This window comes from Strix uralensis, chromosome 2, assembly GCF_047716275.1.
Source record: "Strix uralensis isolate ZFMK-TIS-50842 chromosome 2, bStrUra1, whole genome shotgun sequence".
NCBI lineage: Eukaryota > Metazoa > Chordata > Aves > Strigiformes > Strigidae > Strix > Strix uralensis.
In genome coordinates this window covers 40,243,446-40,260,002 of record NC_133973.1, presented here as the reverse complement: position 1 = coordinate 40,260,002, position 16,557 = coordinate 40,243,446, and the positions used below count along the sequence as shown (strand labels likewise).

Genomic DNA, 16,557 nt, shown 5'->3' with positions numbered 1-16,557 from the left:
TCTGTATATTTGAAAATTATCTACTCTAATATTTAATGAAAACTTAATTACATACCTTCACAGTACTGGAGTTTAAGTGATGGGTTGCCAGCCTCTGAGCAAGAGAATAGCCTGGTGCTGATAAGAGTTAGCAGTGGTTTTTCATGGTGTTTAAGGGTAGTTTCTATTATTTCATCTGTGGCAGTGTGAGTCCATCTGCTATTCAGGGTAGTAGCTTATACGGTGTCTAAAGAAAGATGTTGGGTTGGGTGCCCCTCCCCCTTCCCATTTCTAAGACCATTCATGATGCAGCCAAACATCAAGGACTTTGGATCTTTTGAATTAAAATATCTAAATAAAACCAAATGCAAACATTATGACAGTTTTCTATAATATTTTAAGGCATATATGTAGACAGATTTCTAAAGGATAAATAATACAGCAAATAACAAAAGTAAAAAATTTTCTAGACCTGGAAAACATGCCCTATTTCAACAGGTCTTTCTGAATCCTCCCAAGCATGTAAACCTTTTTCAAAGTGTGAATATTAGGAACTGAGATTTACTGATTTGACATCCAGGTTGCTGCCTCTGCTGTCATGCTATACAGTGAACTTCTGTTCATTTGCTTATTCTTCATAGTCATAAACTATGAGTTTTGTTCCCAATGCTAAAGTTAAAATTTTTTCCTGATTGTTTTTATTTTGCTGGACATGGATATTTTATTTATTTATATTATTTGTTTTCTTACCAGTTGTCTGCATTTCATGAACACCAATTAAAAATCTTTTCTACCAACTTCCCCTTGTTCCATTTGAAAGTATGTAATTGCTGCTTTAATTTTTTTTCCTGACTAGAATAAGGTTTTAAAATCAACAGCGTTGTCTTTTGTGATTGTGAGATCTCAAGAACCTAATAACATTTTAAACTTCTAATAGCTATTTATATTGTTTAGTGTCGTCTTCCAAGTTGTCCCTTTTAAAACACCCATAGTCAATACTGTGTACTTTTGCATAAAACAAATGTAAATAAGTCATGATCATTTGCATTTAGGTGGCCCCATTTATTTTAGTATTCTCTTCATCTGTTTGCCAGAATGAAATATAATGTTGAATTATCTGAAAGCATATTTTTCTTAGAAGACTGTATAGCATTTTTAGAAATAATAAAAAAAGTAGTCTTACTAACAGACCTCAGCATTTATCTCTTCCAGAATTTTGTAGGAGAGGAGGAACAGAAGAATTAAGCATTTAAAATATAGTCACTGTTAATCAACTGTCGTTAGGGTAACCTGAAGTTAATTGCTCACATTATTACAAAAAAATTCATCTATCGAGAAGTCTTAACCTTTAATATATACATAACAGCTCATACTGTTCCAGAAGTCAATAAAGACCATGATCCAAACCTGGAAATGTGTTTTCTATATCAAGACTTGTTTGTATAGGGAGTTAAGAATTTAATTGTTTCCATGCTTTAAGCACACAAACTATTTAGCATATCTTCATTCTCTAGGCATAATCCATGGCTATGTTTTAGTTCTACATATGGTGGGGCTCTTACCAGGACAACAAATATGTTGAAAAGGCAGTTCAAATATACCAAAGGAAGGAGAGAGGCAAAATTACAGCAGCCAGCAATTACCGATGATGTTCATTTCTGTTACAAATTTCCTGGGAGGAATTTGTGTAGGGTTTTTCCAGATGTAGACTCACATTCAAGCATTCCCCTTAAAAGCAGTATATTCATTTTAGTGTAAGAAGCATAATGCATGTATGAGGACCTGACCAAATTGAATAATTTGCAAATTTCCCTCAATCATTTTAAGTAGTCAATTTACATTAAATACTATATTTCTGAGTTACTCTCTTACCATATATATGTCACTCATTAAAGCTTTCATATGCACTGTATGCAAAAAAAAAAAAAAAAAATCCAGAATTTTTTGTCAATGTGTTTGTGTGCTGTCAGTGCTGTGAAATCATTGCTATTGGTGATCTGTTGTAAGCTTTATGATTAATCCATTTACTTTTTTCCTTTTGCAGAGAAAGTATCACTCTGCAAAGGAAGCTTATGAACAGCTTTTGCAGATCGAAAACCTTCCTGCACAAGTAAAAGCAACTGTCTTACAGCAGTTAGGTATGTAAAATTAACTTTTATTTTCCTCTGTGTTTCTTTTTTCCATCTTCGCCTTCAGCAGTGTTTTTTAAGGCTCCATTTTCAAAGTGAGTCTTAGGCACTGAGTATGATACGTGAGATTTTCACCCAAAATAGAATGCATAACAGTAGATAATTAAGTAAATAAGAGAGGAGGTAAAGTTTTTAATTAAACTTACAAAATTAAAAAGCTCTAAGACTTGCTACAGTGTGTGCGTTACAGGTCTTGGGGAATGAGGGGGTGGTCTTTCAGAGAAAGGAGTGCAGCAGTTAGAATTCTGTATTTTCTGTTCTGCCTCTGAGAACATCCCTTGAATAGCCAGGCTAAATGAAGTAAACCAAAATACTCTTCTCTGTTGCAGAATACAAGAACATGGCAAATGAAAAATTTACCTTTTCTTTCTCTTTAATTATAATGCGTAATGAAAACCTATTTCTGTAACTAAAAAGTGTTATCATCAGATTCCAAAAAAGAAACCACATAAAAAGAAAAAAAAGCATTTATTTTCTTAAAAACGTTGTCTTCCATGTTTATAGAAAGCCAATAACTCATTTTTAGACCAAAATTTCTAATGGGTGGGTAGAATAAATTACCTTTGTCCTATACGCCTTGTAAAAGTATTTCCAGAATATTTTGTTAAAATTGTTCAATCCAGTGCAAAACTTCTTCATTCACTTTCTCCATGTTCTTCATCTAATTTATTATTCTAAATATTAATTTAGCCTGCTTATGCCCATTGTTTTTTTTTTTTCCCCCTTCACATAGTGGTCATTTAATTCAAATTAGTAACTGGCACTAAGTTATGGCCACAATGATTTCTTTTTTTGTAATGGAGGTCGTGTATGGATTTGGAGTGGGCTAATTTGTTTAGCTTTTGATTCTTCTGTGTGAAGTCACAGATGAAACTGCTAGAGGAGTTCATTGCAGGACTCTAGATGCTGATTGTTTTGCTGTCACATGGCAGCGTTGCTTATATTTCAATATCCCCTTTGATTTCTTTTTTGATTTGGTGTTATCCCGCCTAGAATAAATTGTCAACAGTTTCATCCAGAAATATGATATCCACATATGATCAGTGGAAGACAGGCTTCCCAAAATAGCTGACCAGTGCTTTTTCAGCTCTGTTTGATGTATGTTGCCACAATAGAGGCAAAGGTGCGTGGTTGTATTAATGAAATCCTACCACGGGTCTCTGTGCTAGCAGTAAGAGCGATGACTTTGTGAATTGTCTGCTGTCCAAAAACTGGTTTAACTCCTTTTATTCAGTCAGCATAGGTCACCTGGTTTTGTAGCGTGGATAGCTTCTGTGGAGAAAGGGGTAGAGTGGCCTTAACCAGAATGTTCAAGGAATAATACCATTTCTTTCGCTCTTCACTGGTAACAGTGGTATTTATCAGAGTATGGTGTTTATTGCAGATTTAGTCTCTAGCAGCTGGTAATAAAAGCACCTCTTCAGGAAGCATAGTCTGGGTGGTGCACTGCTGCTTAAAAAAAATAATAGAAAATACCAGTCATCTGCCAGAATGCTACTGGCAAAACCCAATCAAGATGTATTTGTATCTCTATGTTGAACTCCTCTTACTTTTTATACTCCCAACAGAAAAATCATTTTTGCATGAAAATAACCTTTGTTTTTATTTTCCTTAGCTAGTTAATGTTTACTGAGCCAGAGTTGAAATTTAGGCAAGTTCAGATGTCTTGTGAGAGAATTGTTAAAATCTTTGCTACATATATCTGTTTGAGTTGATGCATGCTGACGATTTCAGGTAGACGTAACAGTAAGATCTGTACAGTTGGATAAGAGCAGTTTGTTTCTTCTTTTGTTCTGTTCCATTAGCTTTGCAGACAACAATTCACTGCTTTTCCTAAAATTACATTAAATTAATGAGACTGAAGATCAAATCTGTCCTGGTATGCTTTCTCCAGTTGTACTCAGCAGTTGCATAAGGAAGAGTGTAAGAATGACATAAGCATCTGCTTAGAGGTTCCCAAAGCACTCTCCCAGTGATTTTTGGCGAGGGGCATTCCTAGGTGGTGTCCACATAATTGCATGAGACATCATGAGATGCTGATGAGATGGGGAAGAGGCTCATCTCTTCAGAGACTGAGATGGTGTTTACTGGGGGGAAAAGCAGTTGTCACAAGTGCAGCATGAGAGTGATTGATAAGCATAAAAAACTCCTGCAGCATGAGCTAGGTTAGTACATCCTCTTGCTGAGGCAAAACAGGGATTTGTTAGTAAGTAGATTGTAAAGACCTGGAAAAGAGCGTGGAACATTTGTGAACTATGGCCAAAATCTGTGCTTTTGTTTATTACATTAAAAATGTCCCAAGAGTGGAAGAGTAGCCAATATGCTAGTTGAGAGTTTGAGTTAAGTCTTGCAAATGGGAAACTACAGATTACCGGGGTTTTTCCATCACCTTCTTTCTGTACATTCTTCATTTTATGTATGAGGAGAAGAGAGATCCAGTTTCCTTTATTTGTGCTATTGTAGTAGAAAACTTTTCTTTGTTCTCCCTCACCTCTTTCTCTTGCTTTCTGCCTTTTTCACCTCCCTGCTCAGGAAGATAAAATCAGGAAGCAACGCTTGTTTCAGCAGTGAAGCTAGATAGGGATTTCTAGTTCTCATTTCTGTCTTATAGAAGTAGATTCTTTCTTTTTATCAGTGAACCTCAGTAAAAATCTCCTGAAGTTACAACATGTTATCTTTCAATCTGGCAAGGTTCTGATGAAACAGAAAATAGTCATACCACACATTTCCAAAGATTCAGGAAGTTCTGTTAGGTTGGGGTTTTTTTACCCTTGTTTATAATCCCTGAACTAGTACCTTTATCTCAAGTTTTGACTGGCACTGCACCTGATTCATTTATCCTTAATGTACAGTTGCACAGGTGTATTCTGATAACCACCTTCACATAAGCCTTTTTTTCTTAAAGCATGAGTATTTTCTGTATGCTTAAGAACTTCAGTGGCTTGGGATTTGAATCAAAGTTATAACTTGTTTATGAAGTCCATGAGAGAAAGTTGTCTATGTTACATGTCTCTGCAAAAATTATTCATTTTTTTTCTGATGGGTGGGGTTTTGACTTGATCCCTCTTCAGACAAGATAAAGTACTCTTTTATTTTTTTTTTTTTTTTTTTTTTTTTTCAGCACTGTAACCACTTGGGTCCTAACCTGACATTTCTTGCAGTCCATGAAATATTCAAACTTCTGCTTCTGACCACAGTTTAAAACACCTCAGGCAAATGTTCAATAGATACGATTTTTTTTCTAGATTGCCTTTTCTCAAGCTTGGAAGTTTGCCTTCCATTTGCAGAAGTGTTGATGTGACTGTTAACAAACTGAGCCCATGGAATAAAAAATAAACTGTATAGAACAGGTAGAATAAAATATTTAAGGTACAGTCTTAATTATAGAAGGTGAAGTAAGGCTGCAAATACTCATCAGTTCAGTTCTCAGCCTTGCCTACTTTGTCTAGCATTTCAGATGAGATCTGAATCTGATCTGGATCTTTTGGGTGGTATTACCTGTTCATGTATCAGACTGTATCAGAAGGGATAAGCTTAGGGTGCTCAAGTTTAGATGATGGAGGTTTTAAGTGGAAATGTAGTGTAGGTGTACAACTCTGTAGGTAACTACAACTTCATACAAACCTTGGATATTTTATGAAGTTGCTATCATCATGTTCCACAAGGGACCGCTTATGGGAGGGATGCTATAAAAACATAGGACAATCCATTGTCACATCTTAGCGTTTACAAATGTTGGCTGAAAAGCAGTGGATTGTTAGGACAAATACATGGAGATTAAGCAAACAGCAAGACATCGCTGACCAGTGTGGTGTGTAATGATTTCAGCAAGCCAGCTGCCTGCTGCAAAGCATTTCCTTGTAGTCATCAGTACAAATGGCAGTGAGATGATTTTGTGGCTGCTTAAAGGAATTCCCTCTAAGCATAGAGGCAGATGAGGAGCAGCATGAGAAGGTGATGAAGGTGCTTTATTTGAAATTGTAACCAAGCCTTGCCTCAGTGCTAGAGCAGAGATGCCTTTTAACAGCATGTAAAAGATGATATGGGAGCATGGATTGTGGGAGGTCTTTAAAGTGGGGATGAATAATTTGTTTAATGTAATGAAAGAAAAAAAGGCATTTGAAAGAATATGATGTGTGGTTAGATGAGGAAATAAAATGATCTTTTCAGCAGAATTTGTTATGTAGATAAGAGTTGTGATTGCGTTTGTCAAGGTGAATGGAAAGGATACTGCAGCAATGAAGATGAAATGACAATGTAAGAAACATTTAACTGGGGACACAAAAACTCTTAGAGTGTTCTGTTGGGAAATTGTCCAAATGCAGATATAAGATAAATACGAGGATTTAGAAGAAAAGGAGTAAACTGAACATAACATACAGATAATTTGTGTGCGTGACAGGGAGAATGGTGGCATTTTTCACAATGACAGGGAAGGTAGCTATGTTCAGAGGAGGAAGGAGTTAACATTTTCAGGTTAACTTTTTATGGTAAAAGATTGAGCAGTTTATAATTGTGCTACTAACCTCATAGAAAATTATTTAAACCAAAAAAACTGCTTAGAAGCACCTGAAAGTAATTTTGACTTAGGGTCCTTTTGTCCTGTAATTTTGGTATAGAACTTTGAAAGTTTTTGAAGTTTAATTCCTAATATTATATGTAAGTGATATTATTGTTTGATAATTCCTATTTTTAAAGAGGAACTAATGCTATGAATATCCTGCTGTGCCAAGGTGTTAAATGGTCTTAGGGAATTTCACTTCTGCCGTTTATGGATTCTTTTTGTAGGCTGGATGCATCACACCGTGGATCAGCTTGGAGACAAGGCAACCAAGGAAAGCTATGCTATACAGTATCTCCAGAAATCGTTAGAAGCAGATCCAAATTCTGGTCAATCCTGGTATTTCCTTGGAAGGTGAGAAATTACTTTATTGACACTGTAACTATATTTGTAAATTCTTTGAGGATACTCATTATTGTGAGTATCTTATGTTGTTTTTCTTCTTAATACTTTCAGAGGAAAAATGAAGGGAAATGATGTATGTATCTACTGAAGTCTAGTTTTCTGGAAAGTGTATGAAAAGACAAGGTGCTAACATATTTGGGATGAATATAGATTAGAAATTGAATTGAAGCATGTTACCCAAGTGGTCCTGCTTTTTTTGTAGTTGTTATTTAGTCTACGCATTTACAGTAACAGGTTTTACCTGTTCTTCCTCCTCCTACTACTACATCTTCTATTCTCTCTCTCTTTTTTGGTAAACACTCTATAAATGTTACTTCTCTTCATACCTTTTCACAATTCTTTATCTCTTTATTTTCTCAGGATCTCCCTTCTAATCTCAACCAAATTTTGCACTAAAATACAAATATCTTCCCAGGTATACGTCTGTTTATAAACAGTATATATTGCAACTAAGTATTAGGCCAAGATAGCTCAGATTGATCCATTCTAATATCTGTTTAAGTGTTGTATTAATTCTGTACTATCAGACAGTATTTTTTACTTGAAAATTAACTTACTCCAAGATGTAAATCATATAAATTTGGTGACTTCTCTTGGTATCCTTTTTAAGAAAATAGAGTACTTTAGACAAATCAGCAGTAACTCTTGAAATAATCAGGTTTTGGAGAAAGCTTTGAGGGCAATTCAAGTCCATGTGAGAACAGGTCAGTTCTGTTGAGAAATACATTAGAAAGGAATTATGCAAAAATAAAATTAATATCCTAACCTCAGTATCTTCTAGCTGACTTTCTTGGAGGTTCTGGTCACATACAACTGGAACCTACTTTTTTTTCTGTCATCCTAATTATGTTCCTCCAGCTGTTCCTGTAAGACAGGGCTCTTCAACCAGCTGTTGGGAGGCTAAGGGAGAAACACTGGCAGTGAGTGTGAAGGGCAGAGGACTAGAGCAGGTGTGGAGGGAAAAGGGAAAATGAGCCGGGGATCATCTGGCTCATCTTACCATCCACTGGGTTGAAATCCTTTTTTTTTCTTCAGTGGTCCCGTTCCACGTGCCTTGAGCTAGTTGAGTTCTTACGCAGCAGCAGGACGAAGCCAGGACTCCACAAAGGATATGTGCGTAGCCGCTGTGCTCCTGCTGTGCCATGGCTTTCATGTGGTTAGAGTGAAACCTAGGACCATACAAACAAGGGGGAGAAACACAGGAAATGGAGGGGGAAAATCTAGTAAAAGATCTCTTATACTCTACAGGAAGGACTAGAGCAAAAACGTTTCTGTTCCCCATTGCTCCAGTCCATATTCTGGCAGAAGAGGAAAGGAACAGGGTTACAGGGTTGTGCATTCGCTGTTCCTCTTCTTCCCTCCTCATGTATTCCCTTGCGTTATTTCTTCTTCTGATGGTTGTCCAAACTGCATAGCAAGTTAGTTTAAAGTTACCTTTTAAAAATAGACCACCACCACTACCCTCTTCCCTCACTGAAAACAAATCCTTCACCCTCTTTTAAGTTTTGTTGGGTGCTTAATGTTGGTGCTATCCTGATCAGAGTCTTCATGTATCTGTTAAGCAGACGGGTTAAAATGTGTCTGTTGCAACTTGGGTTAGATTGTGATCAAAATGATCTTCTGAAACATTGTATTCAGACTTAATGCCTGTTTCTAGGCAAAGTAGGAAGAAAGAGCATAGCATGTTTGACAAACCTTTGCATGTACTGTTCTGCTTGGGTTTTGTTTTTTTACTAGAATAAATTTTCTGGTTTTATTTATGTGGTTTGAAAGTTGACAGTTCTTTCTCCAACAGGGAAACTTATTACAAACAGTATAAGAAGCAGAGCTATTGTAGATTAAACTAGTAAAAGTATATATATTTTTAATATTGTATTTACTTGAAGCTTTTAATTTTGAAAAGGTAGGTATTATTCCCTGTGGTATAATTGTAGTTCTCTTTAGAGCTCTGATATTTCTGCTTATAATGTCAGAATACCTTAGAATTTGTATGTGAAAAATATTCAAGTAAGAAATTACAAAAAAATCCAGAACAGCAAGATTTTTTACAAAATTCTGTGCTTTATATACGCAGTAAAACTAACTGGTTGTTGTTCATGACTTCAAATCTTATTGAGATGTGAGAAATGCACATAAAAAGCTTCCCAGGCAATAGGAACCGTTGTGACTGAGTTGGTCAGTATCCCTTAATAATTCTGAAACACTTCTTGTAGAACATGAAGTTTCATAACCATTTGTTTGATGAAATAGGTAACTTAATTGTTTCTTTGTAATTCTAGCTGTAGATAAATATTGTTCTTATTGACTGATAAGTTACCACAAATGAAAGAAATGTAAGTCTTTAAAATACGGTACAACTTCCTTACTAATGCAGTAAGCTAGGGTTTATGCAGTTTTGGTGTACTTTTCAAATAATAATACATGTTGATTAAGATGTTTGAGTCTGCTTATGCCTGGCGTTCAGAAACAACAAATGTTTTGGATTCATCTAGATGAGTATGTATTTGCATGACTTAACATTTATCAGATCAGTCTTGGTAAGCCATCCTCAATGATTACCTTCTATAAATATTACCGAAGTTCTTTTCTTCTTCTCCCAGGTGCTATTCAAGTATTGGGAAAGTTCAGGATGCCTTTATATCTTATAGGCAATCTATTGATAAATCAGAAGCAAGTGCAGATACATGGTGTTCTATAGGGTAAGAATGATACAGGGTAATACAGTGATATAATTCAATGCTAACATATACACATAAATAAAGAATATCAACTTTTTAACTCTTTTGTTCTCTCAAGGGGACCGTAAAGCTTTTTTTATTTATACCTTCATGTTGTCAGACTTGTCTGATTTGAAGTTTAAATAATAAATTTATATTTGCTTTCTCAATTTTTTAAAATACTGAATATGCTATATACATGAGCTCTGCATGTTAAGATTTTGTGTTGTTTATGCTTATTACTGTGGTTTATATAATGGTAAAGTTTATTAAGGGTTTTGAGGGGGATGTGTATATTTGACTTGTTTGTATTTTGACTTTGGTATTAATTCTCAACTTCACTAATCTTTCTATTCAGTGTGCTGTATCAACAGCAAAATCAGCCTATGGATGCTTTACAGGCCTATATCTGTGCTGTACAATTGGACCATGGCCATGCTGCAGCCTGGATGGACCTAGGCACACTCTATGAGTCCTGCAACCAGCCTCAGGATGCCATTAAATGCTACTTAAATGCAACTAGGAGCAAAAATTGTAATAATACCTCTGCACTTGCAGCACGGATAAAGTATTTACAGGTAAAACTAATGTTTTAAGAAGCGGGAAATACTCTTCCAAATACACAGCAGAGGGGTGGGTAGAAGTAACACACAAGTTTAATTTGCAGTTGTTTGTTGTGTGTATAACCTGTTTTCATGTGTATTGTAAGCATATCATAGCCTGTAATATTATTTCTTCATTTTTAAGTGGAACTTAATTCCTTACAAACACTATTTTGCACATTTAATCAAAGCATACTGTTTTACATCACTTTGCTTTTTTCTTTGTATTGTCTACATTTTTAAGTTCTCATAACATATAGAGAGAATACGCACACACTATCTTTCACTCTTGTTTGCAATTTCAGAAAAAAGGAATTATGAGACCTCTGAATCCAGAGCTCATCTTTGTTCTGATTCTCACAAAGGTTTATATTCTGGTTACCCTCTTTATACTTAGCACCTTTCTAAAACCCCAAATTTTAAATCTATCCTCTCTTTAAGACATAATTAGCTACAGCATTTAGGAAGATTTCATGGACTTGCTCTTACTAAAGTAGGCTTGTGTTAAATTTGCTTTTTACATAATTTTTCCTAGGCTCAGTTGTGTAACCTTCCACAAGGTAGTCTACAGAATAAAACTAAATTACTTCCTAGTATTGAGGAGGCATGGAGCCTACCAATCCCCGCAGAGCTTACCTCCAGGCAGGGTGCCATGAACACAGCACAGCAGGTGAGAAGTTGGGTTATATTCTGCAGGTGCCCAGCTTTAAGGGTTCTTTACAATCGGTAGTGGTCAAGCTTATTTTATTGAGCACAGGACTGGCTTTTGTTAATAAAAAGCCTTTGATTTATTTGCAAAGGGATATTAGATCAAGAAGCTCCCTATAATATGGGAGAAATATGGGGGTACCAATTTAGAACCTTTGTGGATTTTCATGATTTTAAAAGATTTCATCTTAAATAGAAATGCTGCAGTGGTTTAATAATCCCATGAAAGGTACACATTCCTCCATTGATGACCATATGGAAACTGATTTTTCAGTTATTGAGATCAGCTTCAGAATATCTACTCGGCCCTTTTAATATATGTGGGCTGTTAAAATATATAATTTAAAGGAAAGAATTAAGAATATATAGAACCATATTTTTGTCTTCCTTCTGTGATTCTTAGGCTTGTAAACCTCATCATCCCAATACTGAACCTGTACTAGGCCTCACTCAAACACCAATTTCACAGCAATCCTTGCCACTACACATGATTCCTTCTAGCCAAGTAGATGACCTGACCAGTCCTGCCAAGAGGAAAAGAACATCTAGTCCAACAAAGGTATATATTCTGATGAACTAAAGAGCCCCCTACCAAAATTATATGGAAATGTGCATTAAAATGATGCAGCATGCACAGAATTTGTGCTGTAAATTTTAATCCTTTGGCATCAAGGTGGGGAATGTTTTTAGGAATTTTAAAAAACATTTTTCAGTGATGTGTTTAATCAGATTACAGTTCAGATAGGAAGTACATAAGGGCAATGCAGATCGCTGGCACTATACTACAATCATAGTTGTATAAGTGAAAAAGTGCAGTCATAGTCTGATGATAGATAGAGAGGGAGACAATCATGTCATCCTGTCTATTGCCTTTGCTTATATTTAGAACTCAAGTGTTTCATCATCATGTAATAGTGTTACAGTAGATAAAGTATTCAGTTTTAAAAATAGTGTATGTTTAAGTTAATTGCGTAATTTGATTTGATTGTTGCTCCTTATGATATTAAGATATCATTTAACTTTTTCCTCTTGACTACTGTGATACTGTATGGGAATGGTAGAATGATAATTGGTGTGTTTTAGTACGTTCTTTGTTTATATTGTTATTCTTGAAACAATTACTAATTCTTTCATAAGTAAGACAAAATCTAGGTAGTAAAAGAAATCACGTTGACCCTTTGATACTCACGTATTTTAATGTAATGTTTTCTCTCAGAATACTTCAGATGTTTGGAGCAGTGGCCATACAGTGTCACATCCTCCTGTACAGCAACAAATTCATTCTTGGTGCTTGACACCACAGAAATTACAGGTAGGTATGTTGAAGATCTTCAGAATCTTTGATACAGTGCTTGTTCCTCTTTTCCTTTTAGGAAAATAAATCTGGAACATTTTTCAGTTTCACATTTCTGAAATTCAATGTGAAGTACTTCCCAAATAATTCCCACAGTGTAATTCAAGTTATGCTAATATTTATGGCTTCTCTATGTGAGATTAGTTCTGTAGTAAAATAAGTGATCTCTGGCAGAAACTGAACACTTACATTGTATGAATTCTATAATTTATAAAGTAAGAACATACAGTAATTCTTTTTTCTTATGATGTTTTAAAGATAGATATGCAAATTGCCACACTTGTGTACCAAGTGAGTTTTACTGCTCACTGTAATGTGGGGGATATTGAAGGAGTTGTAGAAGTATTGTAATATCCTCTTTTTCCTCTGAGGTAGCTTCTTGTATCAAATGTTGTAAACAAACATGCACATTCTACAGAATGCAATTACTCAAATGAAATCTGGCACCGCTTTTCTATATTTTATGTCATTTAATACATGAAATGCTAGATTTTATTTTTGAAATCTTGTTTCAGGTCTTTTTTGTTACGATGTTTTGTTGTCTCTTCAGTTCATTAGGGCTTGCAGTGAGCTTCAGCAGGAATTCCATGTTTTGAAAATCAGGCCTAGCTGGAAACTCTTTACCCATGTATCACAGATACTGCTTTGGATGCAAGGAAAAATACAAGGGAACGCAGTGCAGAGACAGAAGGCATTCTGATTTGTCTGAGCAGTGTTCCCCTCAACTCCATTATAGTTCTTCAGCTGTTTCTCTATCTGGACAATATTGGCTTTATTATGCTGCATAATTTTTCCCTCCCTTCCCTCTCTCTCCCCCCCCCCCACCTCTTTGTTCCTCCCTAATCATTCTTCTATATCTCCCTCTCTTCATGCATTCTCATTATTTCTCTCTGCTTATTTTATATCCTACTACTTTTTCCTCTTTTTAGTTTCTCCTTTTCCAGATACAACTTCCTCCTCGAAGCATCTTAAGTTGGCTTCTCTAGCTAAGTACAGAATACTGGATTTGCTGGTAATAGCTTGACAAGGTTCCAGCATATATGAATAGGAATGCCAAAAAGATATGATGCAAGAGGAGAGTGAATAAAACCTTTATTACATCTTCTAAGTCAGCCTTTTAAAAGCAGCTCAGAGACTGGATGGATATGGCATATAGCACACACCAAATGGCTTAGCTAACAAAAGCAGAAGGGGAGGGGGCTATGGGGACACAGTACAATGGGGCTGCAGCATGCCAGTGGAGGAGGGATGGGTGTTGGTTTCACAGAATTGGTGGGCAGGAAGAACAGTTCTGCCTGTAAAGCCTCTGCACTCATAGCATTAGAGGGAAGCACAGACTTGCCTCTGCTGATGTGTGCTAGATCAGGCTTTCTGATTCCTGTTACCCTATTCAGACATTTTTTAAAAACCAAAATAACTGAAGAGCACTGGTTTTGACTTCTGTGTACCTGGTGCATGCACTCCCATGGAGACCCTGTTTTCATCTTGCAATCATACGTATATATCTCTCCCTATATAGAGGTTAGTCTTACTCATTGCAGTTGCCTACAGAGGGACTTCAGAATGGAAGCTCCTGTTAATCCAGGGAGTTTGGTGTGAACCGTCTTTAACCACTTTTTCAGGCGATGTTGAATATTTTTAGTTGATAGTTTGCAAATATAGTTGTTCAAAGCAGAAGAACTACACTTTGTTTAATACTCATATTTCAGGTTGTGGTGGTTTAGTCCCTGCCGGGGTCTGAGACCACGAGGCCGCTGCCCCTCCCCCACAAAGGGAGTGAAATACAAAGCCCCGGGGCTGAGATAAGGAAAGGTTAAATACAACAGTGCAACAGCAACACAACAAACACCAATAACAGTAACAGTGATAACAATGAGCAGAGCAAGGTATCTACCAGTACAGCAATGAGAGCAGAGCGATGGCATAACACACGTGTTAACCGACTGTCTGGAGCTGCCAGCTATGGCGCCAGGATGTGACATATGAATATGAATAACCCAGCTAGAGCTTCCCCCCACTGCTGAGGAAACTTAACCCTATCCTGGCTAAACCAAAACACAGGTCCATTTATGTATTACTAATATAGCGTAATCAAAGCAAAGGAGACAAGAAGGGTGTAGAAAGATAATACATGCAGACCTGAAAGGAACTAAAGGAAACCTGATTTGTGTTTGGTTTTGGTGGGGCTTAGTTTGGTTTGTTTGTTTGTTTTTCGTTTGGGGTTTTGGGGTTTGTTTTTTGTTTGTTTTCTTAAAACGATTTACAGTGCAAAGTATTATTATGTGAAGTAGCTTAGTATTTAAGAACAATCAAGAAGAATGTCTATAATGTCACCTTTTGTGTAGCACAACTTTTGTCCTCCTCTACACACGCCCCCCCTTCCTTCTCAGATAGTGCTTTTGTATTCCACAATTTCATCATTTGTATCATACCATTTAGTGGCAGCAGACTTACTGGTGGAATGATGGTGTGTGCCGAGTAGTTCAAAATTAATACAAAGATCAGATTTTTGATAATAGGTACTTACATTTATCAGTTGCAAATGTGTTCAGTATCATAACTTAAGATACTACTCTCTGTAATTAAGTTGTATAGTTTTCTGGAGGTTTTTTATACTTTCTGGAGAAGTTTTCATGTGTGACTATAGGTTGAATTTACTTCTTGCTGAACAGTATTAATAAAATAGCTCAGTACCAAAAAGTGTTAAAACATACATAATGATAATACGCATTCTGTGTAATCATACTTGAATGTTGTTTTCTTTTACAGTACCAGTACATTTAATTTTAGTTTGCTGATAATATTTATATGCTCAAATAATTTTAGGAAGTCTCTGGTTTTAGTAACTGTTGATAAGGTTTGGTTACAGAATAGTGTATGGAAAGATGTTTACAACAAATCTCAATCATGTTTTCTGCTTTACAAGTCTTGTCTTCATGGATAATTTTTAGTATTGTATGCAAGAAAGTTGTTAAAAAGCACATTTTAATGATTCTGAACTGTACTGCTGTTTTTTCAGCACTTGGAACAGCTGCGTGCAAACCGAAATAATCTAAATCCAGCACAGAAACTTATGCTGGAACAGCTGGAGAGTCAGTTTGTCTTGATGCAGCAACACCAGCAGGTGAGAACAAAAACATTTTTCTCTTTTACAAAACTTTTGTCCATAATGGTGTCTGTTGTGCTTCTTGAATTCTGAAGAATATTTATTGTGCAGAGTTCTCATGCCCTTTATTTACTACATTACATTTGTCATCTTTTTTTTGTATAAAGTATAATTGTGATTTACTGGTGAAACATAACGGGTTTAGCTGTGTTTTATTATAGGACTACCAGATAATGTAAAAGTTTCAAGCCACACTTTCAAACTAAAGCGAGTGGACACATCTAAAAGCAGTCTTCCTTGAAAAATACTTGGTTGTAGTAAGCCGTATTACTGCATATCTCTCCTCCTCTCATTGTTTACTTTTCTTTCTCTTAGTGTCCAAATTTAGCAGTAAAATGCTAACACTCAAACTGAAGGGCCTAGAAGAAAAGTGTGCCGATAGATTTACCTTAAAATTCACTGAGCACATTTGTGAGCGTGACAGTCATCTTATTTCTCAAAAGCAACGGTGTGAAGATCTTAAAATCAGTACAAAATTGGAATTGACCACTGCAATAAAGTACACAAACCTTGTGCAGTCTTTACTTTTTAAATTCTGCAGCTAATGTTCTTGTGCTTTGTTCATCTTCCGTTAGATGAGACAAACAGGAGTTGCACAGGTACGATCTACTGGAATTCCTAACGGGCCAACAGCTGATTCATCACTGCCTACAAACTCTGTCTCTGGTCAGCAGCCGCAGGTTGCTCTAACCAGAGTGCCTAATGTCGCTCAGCGTGGAATCCGTCCCGCCTGCCCCGGGCAGCCTATGGCTAATGGACCCTTTCCAGCAGGCCCCATTCCCTGCAGCACAGCAAGAACGCTGGGTAGTACAGACACTATTTTGATAGGCAATAATCACATAACAGAAAGTGGAAGTAATGGAAACGTGCCTTACC

General features: G+C 36.2%; 1 protein-coding gene across 21 annotated transcripts in view; it reads left to right on the top strand.

The window, feature by feature from the left end:
- The window catches only part of KDM6A (lysine demethylase 6A), a 163,007-nt gene that overhangs the window by 104,121 nt on the left and 42,329 nt on the right, over positions 1-16,557 (top strand). For 7 of the 21 annotated variants that reach the window (XR_012627507.1, XM_074858462.1, XM_074858463.1 and 4 more), the window contains 10 exons: positions 733-798; positions 2,024-2,117; positions 6,957-7,083; positions 9,735-9,833; positions 10,210-10,429; positions 10,989-11,123; positions 11,565-11,720; positions 12,378-12,473; positions 15,535-15,639; positions 16,257-16,557. The exon at positions 16,257-16,557 is cut by the window's right edge and continues 95 nt beyond it. Coding sequence is in view for 20 of the 21 variants with exons in the window: in XM_074858462.1 (XP_074714563.1) it covers positions 733-798; positions 2,024-2,117; positions 6,957-7,083; positions 9,735-9,833; positions 10,210-10,429; positions 10,989-11,123; positions 11,565-11,720; positions 12,378-12,473; positions 15,535-15,639; positions 16,257-16,557 (1,399 nt within the window). In the remaining variant the exon portion in view is untranslated. Of the gene's footprint in view, positions 1-732; positions 799-2,023; positions 2,118-6,956; positions 7,084-8,171; positions 8,248-9,734; positions 9,834-10,209; positions 10,430-10,988; positions 11,124-11,564; positions 11,721-12,377; positions 12,474-15,534; positions 15,640-16,256 lie in introns of those variants that run through there. The other 14 variants (XM_074858465.1, XM_074858464.1, XM_074858479.1 and 11 more) reach the window with 7 other exon arrangements.